General features: G+C 30.3%; 1 protein-coding gene across 2 annotated transcripts; it reads right to left on the bottom strand.

Moving 5' to 3' along the window:
• Positions 1 to 3371: 3371 nt before the first annotated feature.
• LOC11443645 (serine carboxypeptidase-like 34) lies at positions 3372 to 10012 on the bottom strand. 2 transcript variants are annotated; one of them, XM_003607211.3, is made up of 10 exons: positions 9380 to 10012; positions 5447 to 5557; positions 5221 to 5316; positions 5029 to 5121; positions 4859 to 4947; positions 4487 to 4759; positions 4265 to 4401; positions 4059 to 4151; positions 3802 to 3907; positions 3372 to 3711 (listed from the first exon to the last, which is right to left on the bottom strand). In XM_003607211.3, the coding sequence occupies exons 1-10, from the start codon at positions 9633 to 9635 to the stop codon at positions 3562 to 3564; spliced, it is 1404 nt and encodes a 467-aa protein (XP_003607259.1). In that variant the 5' UTR covers positions 9636 to 10012; the 3' UTR covers positions 3372 to 3561. The 2 variants fall into 2 exon arrangements, with proteins under 2 accessions (XP_003607259.1, XP_039689805.1); XM_039833871.1 differs by having other exon boundaries at positions 3379 to 3711; positions 4493 to 4759.
• Positions 10013 to 10322: the final 310 nt, after the last annotated feature.

Here is a 10322-nt window from a genome sequence, read left to right as displayed (position 1 = left end):
CCTCCATATTAACTATCTTCGCTATATTATGTGAAAATTCATTTATACCCCTTCTGTTTGTCCAAGTAAATAAATGGCTTGACTTAAATATGTATCCCTGTTGTACCAAAAAAAAAAAATATGTATCCCTGTAATTTAAATTTTTTGCACGAATGTTTTTAATTTTTTTTTTTACAAGGACGAAAATCAAAACACGCTCAAATTACAGGGACGAATTACATATTTAAGTCTAAATAAAAAAAAGAAAATGTTAACAAATGTCCTTAAGATGTTATTTAATAACTTTAAATAGTAAATTTTTGTCAAAGTTTATGAAATTAATACATTGGAAATTGAAGTTTTTGACTTTTTTAAAAAATAATTTCTTTATTAGTAATCCTTAAAGAGTGCCCTTAGGGCACTCGTTAACAAGACCCATAAAAAAATATTTAATTACTTTTTGTCAAAAAAAAATAAATATTTAATCACTGTCTTGGTCCTTCGTCGTATTTTAACTTAAAAAATTAACTAGGTTTTCTAATAGTTTTACAAGTGTTGATCACTCTACAATAGGCATGGCAATGGAGCGGGGTGCGGACGGGTTTTACCTTCTCCGCCTTCATACCTGATTATCGTATACTTACTATTACCCTACTCATACCTAATGGGGATGAGAAATTGTATCTCGTCCCCGTCCTCGGCGGGTTCGGGTAACCCCGTCCTCGAATTGAGTATTTTTTTTAATAAAAAATATAAGTTTTTTTGCAGCCTCAAGAGCAATGTTGCAATGCATTATCCAACAATACGCTCATTTTTAACATTTGTTAAACCGAATGATTTAGTTGCTCCTTTAAATATTAATGATAGTTTTTATAACGTGACAATTATCAAATAAAATAACATTGCATATCAACATAAAGCAATTTCCTATATTTGAGACGAGTTTGGGTATGAGTTCGGGGTGAGTACCTATATACAGGTATGGATTTTGATGTCATGCCTACTCTACGATCTATATCATCGGTCATATTTCACGTCATTTATAATATGTAAAACCATTAATTTTAAGTGCAAAATTGTGATAGATTAGGCAAAACTAAGTGATTTTAAAGTGTTGGGACAAATTAAGTGATAATTGAGGGTTCAAAATTGTAATTAAGTCTAAACGATAGGAGTTTTGTTATATTGTCTAAAAATTAAAAGTTTTGTGATTGCGATACAAAGTTTGATAATAATTTATATGTGTCTACTAGCACCTTACTTATTGTGATCCAAAATTAAGAGTAAGGAATACTGATTATTTCATTCCAATTACTCTTGCTTATTGATATGTGAACAACTTTTGGTTTAAGCTTTCCTATTAATTCCTACACTTATGCGAAATCATTTAATTTAGATTTCGGTGTGCAAATTAATTTTTTTACAAAATTAGGTTATTAATAAGACATGTAGGATTTATTAATCAAGAACTTTAACATCTCATCTCATTCCATCATGCTTCTCTATTTTTGTTTTGAAAGAAATCATGCTTCTCTATTTGGTATTTATCAATATTGTAAATTTAAAATATTGTATTAGCTACGATAAATCACACATATTAAATAGAGATAACACATAAAATTCCATAATAAAACACTTATTTCAATCAAACAGTACAACAATCACATCGTTAAGTTAGTAAAATGTCATGACATAAACATGTGTCCAAAAGCTCGGATAGCTAAGTGAAATAACCCTCGAGTAAACACGTTAGAAACCCTTTAAACTCCTACCTCATTTTTGAGTTACAAGCCTTGGAGGAAGGGAATAATGCATATAACTGAGGTCTCGTCTTAGAAATTTCACGTGGGTAGAAATTTTTTGGTATTTTACTTGCATAGAAATTTTTTTGAAAAAAATTCACTTCCATACTCTTAGACTCATTACCCATCACAATAATTAAGGATCTTAGGGGATAGTGTAACAGTACGAGTTTAAGAGGCCCTACCTGAATATCCTTTTGGTCGCCCAACAAGAAAACTCACTAAGAATATGCCATGTAGCCTCATAAGGGGACCAAATCCAAGTTCACCCGAGGCGACCACCTCATCTTACAACATGGTACATGTCATAATCTTACCTCAGACAGCACCTTGTAGCACTTGGTGACATTGGCGAATCATAATGTTTGTGTTTCTCTCTCTTTCACAAACATTGTGATATTGTGATTGGTCAATGTCATCCAACTTTATGTCACCCAAGTGCTATCCACCTCATGCACCATCACCTCACGAATCAACAAACTACCATATTCTAACTCACTTGTTCCTACTTACATGGATCTAATTTGAATCCAATATGTGCTCCTTCCTATCTCAAATTCAATTACTCCATGCAGTTGGAACATGTCAATAATAAACTGAACCAAATTAAGAGAGGAAAGATCGCAACCACAGAGCACATCATCAGATACATCACTATAAATAAAGTGTCTCCTTGCATGTATGATCACACATATATTACTCATCCCACTTTTACTTGTATTGATATCGATCTACCAGCACCTTACTTATTTGGACAAGCATACCCTCCCCTGTTTGGAGAAGGAGCATATGACTAGTCGCAGTGAATCTGTTCATCAGTGTGAAGACCACACCTCCTACTCGATTAGAAGGTACACCCCACTTGTTAATACAAGATCAAGTTAGTTTATGTGAACCGCATGAACCCTCTAATCATTGAGGCGTTCCAAAGTGATCAACAAATAGGCATATGTCAAAATAAAAATGTTGTACATGTTTGGCATGAAAGAAATTAAAGTAGTCTCAGAGTACAGAGTATATCATGTACAGAGTATATCGAAAATCCTATTAAGATAAATTTAAGGTTTAAATATGTCTTTAGTCCTTGCACTTTCATCAGATTTTGTCATTGGTCCCTACACTTTTTTTTGTTTGGAATTGGTCCTTGCACTTGTAAAAATATTGGTATTGGTCCCTCTATTAACTTTCTGTTAAAGAAAAACACAAAACTATTAGTATTGGTCCTTGCACTTTGTAAAAATATTGGTATTGGTGCCACGTGGTGTGAAATGATTGGGCCACGTGCCACTTCATTGGTTTTGTGTTTTTTTTTTTAACAGAAAGTTAATAGAGAGACCAATACCAATATTTTTACAAAGTGTAGGGACCAATGCTAAAATATGATGAAAGTGCAGGGAGCAATAACACATTTAAACCTAAATTTAATGGCTATAAAAATGGTTCTTAGATATTAGATATTCAAAGGTATCAATGAAAATGAGAAAAAAGTTATTTCAAAATGTTGATAATTTTTTCGATTACATGAAAGCTTTAATGTAAAAATACTATTTTTTTTTCCCATTCATTTTAACGATAAAATAAATAACTGGATTCAAACTTAAGTTGTGTGTGTTTATATATATATATATAAAAGGTACAACCATTCGCACTTGAATGAGAGTTTGAGTGAATAGTAGAAACAAACAATCGTGGGTTAATTTTAACCCAAAAAGAATCAAACAACTATTCAATCTTAATGTGTAACAAATAACATGAAAATGATAAATTAAGAGAGAAGTAATTAAATAGGATGTTGTGGTAATTTCTTATTGACTAAGAAATGTCGAACTAGCTGAAGAGCTTGTTTGGGAGCAAAAGTAGGAACTTGATGACCAGCACCTCTTATGGTCACAAATGTTAGCCCGTCGTATACAATGTTCCATCCTCCCACCTGTAATTAAAATTTATTTTAAAAAGTAATTAAAATGAATAATAATATGAACTTTTGATAAATAAATCAACTTAGCACAACTTGGTTTACCTGACGACTAGTATACCAGGGAGTCCAATCTTGAACTATAGGAAGTCCCAATTTTCTTAATGTGTATCTTGTTGCAGTTACTGGAATTCTTCCATCTGTATCTCCACTATAAAAATGAAATAAATAATATCACTTTTCAATTAACTTCCAACTTATAAAAAAGCAAGCGAATGGTCCTAAATGTCCACAAGTTACTTATAAGAAAAATATACTACTAGATTAGTCTATTTTTACAAAGTATTAATAAAATTATTTACCTGTAAACCCATATACGAATACCAGCAGCAATAAGCTTGTTGAGGACAGGAAGCATGGACACAGGTGCGTCATTCCAAAATGTTATATTATTACTAAGAACAAAAACATAATTAAGATAACATCAATGTTGATTTTATAAGGTAGATTTGATTATATATGTATATTTTCTAATATGTAATATGTTCACAAAAATTGAATCACATACCTGCAGTGACTCCATGGATATGAAATTTTTGTGACATTAGCATGAAGTGCCTTTTGAACCTCTGGCCTATTTAGGTATGCTGCAGTATAATCTGATGCACATGGATCATATCCTGCTAGATTTTTATGCCACCCGTCCTATTAAAATTGACAATTTCAATAGGCAAGTAACGTTAGTTGCAGTAGTGTACTAGTTTTTAAGTTCTAAATTGATGAAACTCACCAGTACCAATTTGGAAAAAGAATGACTTCTGACGTTGCTGATATTGCTGAAACACATGGGAGCGTACAAGCTATACATGTCTATAATCTTATACACATCGAAGTATTTATTAAGTTCTGTATTGCATTCATCTGTTTGATTTTGAATTGGATGGCTGAAGTTGCATATGGTTGTGATGTTATGATATAAACCATCAGATATTACTGCATGGTCCCATGCATACTCTATCATACCTTTTTGATCTGTTTCATCATCCAATAAAGCATTTCCAATCTGTACCAAACATTTCATTGTGTCAAATTAATATTAATATATTGGTTTATTACTTCTTTAATTTATGACTTTTATTATTATTGATTAATTTGATTTTACCATGATCCCTTTGAAGTTAATGTAATCTTCCTCGGAAGAATTGTGATTGTTATCCAAAATGAGCTCAGAAAGTTGTGGAACATAATGTCCTGAAATTTCAATACAAACCCAAATTAATTTAAAGTTAGGAACTTAGTATTTATTAAAATTATTTTACAAGTTAAATATACCTGCATAGCTTTCACCAGCAATGTAGAAATCATGTGATTTGAATTGAGGAAATCTTTTAAACCAATTGATGAGGAATGTGTGTGAATCCTTAGCTGGTCAATGAAACAAAGTATTCATCAATAAATCACATTAAGTGAAAGTACTAATAAAAATTGTATCAATCCTTAGATGATATATAGAATTATTGTTACCTGTAATGGTGTCACCAAGTTCACTTATATCACTGGTGGTGTTGGTGTAAGAAAATCCCACTCCAGCAGGGGATTCAAGAAACAAAAGATTTGCAGCTGTAGAAAAGATTTAGTTTATTTTTAAAATTGTACAAGATATACAAAGTTTATCTCAAATTTACAATGAATTGAACTACCATTTTTGCAATGCATTGTGAAAGTTATCAATTTATTGAAATTGACCCACCTTTATTCCAAGAATATGGGTTCAACTTGAGCTTAGGTTGGCTGCTATTTTGGGGGAAAAAGGGTCCAAGTTCCTCTGCTTCTCCATAGCCAATTGAAGAACAACCAGGGCCTGAAACATTAATACATATTTACTATAATGCACATTTATGTCACACTCAGACCTAGTTATCAATTCGTATTGCTAATTGTATATTTTTGTTTCTCATGCAATCACTATTTAGGCTTTACAAAGTACTTTTATATTTTTTTTTTATTAGTTATTGGTCTATTGACCAACCAATATTCAAAGAAACACACACGAACAGGAAATGTGGTGACCGGATTCAAACCAAAAATTCTACATAGAATATCCTTACAGACAAACTACAACAATAACGTTAATTAGTTGTATATATATACACATGTTAGCGTCAATAAAGACGCAAATATTTACCATATTATTTGTACCAAGTTTCGACCTGAGAGAATTCTCTATACACAAGAGTTAGGATCAAACTATTAATCACTTATTTCCTCCGTCCCTGAATAACTGACATATTTGTAAAAAAAATTGTCGCAAAATATTTGACCTTCTCAAATTTTAAAGCAAAATTTGACAATTTTATCCCTTATAATTGCTTGTATGATCTCCATGTAAAAAAAGTGTGTCAGCTCCATTGAGTGACAAACATGCTTACTACTTCACGTAAAGCAATCAGAACTTTGGCTAAGGATTTAGATTGGTGCATTAAAGGTTGGTTTACGCTACAACTAAGCCAATCAGAATTTGGTTTATTGCTACAAGTTTCATGGCATAGGCATATTGGTATCTGATAGCTGACAGCTACGTAGCTTTGGCATGTATAGCAAAGTTTTATTCATTGGTTGCAGTAAAAGTTTGTAGTGGAACAATTAAAGTAATTATTATTTAAAATGAAGGTTTAAAAATAATAATAAGGGCAATTCAGTAAAAATATCTTTTTTTTCTTCATCTTTACATTTTTCTTAATCTGTGTGAAATAGTCAAATAGATCACTTATTCAGGGACAGAGGGAGTTATCACTTGAATCAATTTATAATTGGTAAGCAAAACTTTAATGAATTTTTTTATAGAAGTGGATCAAGTAGTTAGGGTAATAATTACTTTGAACTTGAATGATATCATTTTGCTGAGAATTTCCAACTTTGGGATTGCGTAGACTCATCTTAAGCTGAATTTTTTATTGTGAAAAGATGAAAAGCTGGGTTTTATGTGGGCCAACTATGGGGACACGTCATGTTGCCCAAGTCCAATTCATGATTACTACTTTATTAGGAGAATGAGTTAACGAACTAATCAATTTAAGAACTAGCCGGAAATTTAGTGGACATGATTAAACTTGATGAGTAAAATGTCTCCACACTACAATTTGATTGCAATTTTGTCTTTCTAACTTTTGTTCAAAGTTCAAACTATAATTAGATAGAAAGACCGACCAGTTTAATTAAATGCCCAATTAAGCACAAGCCAAAAACTAAAACTAACTAACTTTGAAAATGACATAAAGTTTATAAATGGAGAAATTTTGAGACTAAATCTTACTAGCTAGCATCATATGATAGTTTAAAAAATAATCAACAATACTAATTTGAGGAGCTCCTCGTGGAATATAAATATGAGAAATAAAATACTCTTTAAAGATGAAATAGCATACCCAATTAAAGTGGTGACTCAAATCAAAATTCTCTTTTAGGGACATTGTTTGCATAACATTTAAACTTGTAATCTTTATGTTTATGAGTTAAAAGTATCTTTTGTAATCTCATTAATTGATTAAAAAAAATACAAAAATGCAGAAGTATTATAGAATAGACACTCACACATGACACATCGCTGTTGAGATCATTTCAACAACCTTCACCAAGTTGTACTAATGTATTCTATGATTATGATTATCATAGTTGTCAATATATATTTTTTCTTTTTGTGGACACATTTTCTAAGTAGGATTCAATTAGAGACACATATTAATTTAACAATAGTCAATGAAATATATATATATATAATATTTAAATTTATAGCAGTACAGTACATTATACAAATAATTTTTTTAATGAAAGATATAAAATAATGTTTTAAGGATACGGGTTTCAATCATGACAATAAAATAACAATTTTTTTTAAGGAAATAAAATATCAACTTTTATTTTTGAGATAAATTATCATATATAGAACAGGCGATTAATATCAAAAAGCAAAATTTTATATAATTTATGGACATTATTTCAAAGTTTCATTCCCTTCCTTTATGTTGCTATCAGCAGCATTATCTAAAAGAAATTAAAGGGGTTATAACTTGGGTTGAAAGCAATATTTATTACTTGTATCAAATTTCATCATGGCTGTTTCTGCTGCAAGTTGAAGCCACTAGACTAAGAATTTGGTCAAATACCCAACACCCGCATGCTTGGCCATAATAATTCCATTATATTTAGTCTTTGTTTGTACATGCAAACTTGCATCTTATGACTTTTCTAATTCTATATTTTGAAAATTGAAAGAGACATGTAACAATTATTATTTGACAGAAAGAGCAACAAAATTGTTAAAAGGATGCGGTGGGCAATTTGGTTACACATTTTGATATAAGAAAGTCACTCTTAGCTCTATACAATAATGCCAAACACTATTGACAATGACACAATGAAAAATCGTTACAAATTACAATTCTTCCAACAAACCCATGGTTTAAAATTGTAAGCCAATTTAGGAATTTGTGAGTTGTCAAGTTGTGGCATGTAGCTCAATATGATAAGAGTTTTGGAAAACCATGTCATGTGAGTGGATAGGCTTAAATGCATGCATGACCGTAACCCTTCACTTTATATTTATATATATCACTTTGTATATATAATACGAGTGTCTAATTAAGATCATATATTTATATATCCTTACTCACATTTTTACACCTAAAATGATGTTTGGTTCTTACACTTCAACTTGCAACCTATTAGTTATAGTTCTTTGGGTTAAATAAGTAAATAGTTCTTTAAATATATCAACATTTGATTTTAGTTACTCTAAAATATTTTTTAGGTTTTGGTCCCTCTAAAATTTTTCATCAATAAAATTAGTCCCTGCTCTAGTGTAATGCTTAATGTAGAGCACGGACTAATTTCACATATGAAAATTTTTAGATGGACCAAAAGCATAAGGAATATTTTAGAGAGATTAAAATTAAATGTTGGTATATTTAAAGGGCTCATTTACATATTTAACCCTAATTCTTTTAAGCAAATATTAATTTTTGTTCACGCACTTATGCAAATATTAATAGTTATAGATTTTTTGACAAGTAATAGTTATATTTAGTTACTACCATGATACCATATCTATCTTTTGCTAGTCCGATCTGGAATTGTTTTTAGTAGGGTTTTTTTTTTTTCTTCCTTCAAACGATTTTTTAAATAATTAAACATATGGTAGTCATGATCAAATCGATAATGATACTATATACACATATACCAACATTGTCACAATCATTCATAAATTGGTAGATTAAGAAAGGTTAATTCAATTATAGAGGAGAATACATATATTATGAAACATCATTGATCGTTAAGATTTCATATTTCAATGAGATAGTTTACTAGTATTTGACTTTATAAAGCGTAAAGGAGAAAATACAGTTATTAATCAATGGTTGATTGTATTTACTTTATTTTATTCAAAGTTGAAGAAACACCTCTATTTTCTACAAGCTTATTGATTGTCACTGTTAGAAAAAAGAAAATTTAACGACAAAGTAAAAATTAAAAAACAAAAATGAATTCATATGGGATTTTATGTTTTTCCTCACTAGTAAGTTTATTTTCAAGTAGTATAAATAAATAAAACATGATTGATACATAGTATATTATAATTCTATATATATATATATGCCTATAATCAAGAGTGGAGTGAGAAAAATACCTCCATTAAGCCAAAGGAGAAGAGGTTTTGTTTGAGGTTGATCAACAGACTCAAAAAACCAATAAAACAGTGCTCTTCCATGAGTTTCATTAACATTTATGTACCCAGCATATTGTTTGAAATTCACTGGAGGCTGCCCAGGTAGTCCATACACTCTATCCTCTTCTTGCTCAGTCACACCTAAAGCTTGTTTGCTCCAACAAACATATAGAACAAGAATAACAACATTCAAATTTATAATTGAACCTAAACCCATCTTATCTTATAGATTTGATAGATTATTTCCCTCACAAGACACTGTCTCTATATATAATGAAGGGATACTTAAGAAAACAGGCAAGAGTCATGTGAGCTAGCTACTGTTGCTTTACCTCAAAAAAAATTATATAAAATTTTTTATGAAAATTGACATGCCCGGTTTTGAAAGCATGCTTTTGGAAGAGTATATAAGAATGATAGAAAGAAGAAAAAAAACAAAAAGTTTTTCTTGTGAGTCAACATCACGATTCAATATTAATAGTATTGAATATTAGATAATACACCTTCAAATTAGCTGTTTATAATTGCTTTAACTGTAAATAAAGGTTGTGTATACATACATTTGGACTTTTCCAAAGCTTCATTTATGTGAGGTTGAGTGGAACTTTGTAATATGAGATATTTCGTTATTAATTTTGTTTTCATATAGTATATCCATAGGGAGTTAATTTAAGGGCCATGATTTACGGAGTGGTCAATTGCTTTTGGTTGAAATGTTTGAAGATTCTGCCAACGATATTTCTATATCTATATGGTTCAAGTTAGTATCTTTTTAATGAACCATCATATTGACATTGATATATACAGATACTAGAAATCGTCTAGAATGGCAGGTACAGTATACATTAAACATGATCCATAAATTTATTATAAATAAATAAATACATGATCAATGCATCTTAGA

Source organism: Medicago truncatula, chromosome 4, assembly GCF_003473485.1.
Source record: "Medicago truncatula cultivar Jemalong A17 chromosome 4, MtrunA17r5.0-ANR, whole genome shotgun sequence".
NCBI classification, from domain to species: domain Eukaryota; kingdom Viridiplantae; phylum Streptophyta; class Magnoliopsida; order Fabales; family Fabaceae; genus Medicago; species Medicago truncatula.
Note: the sequence above shows the minus strand (reverse complement) of the source record. Positions and strands in the feature narration are given on the sequence as shown.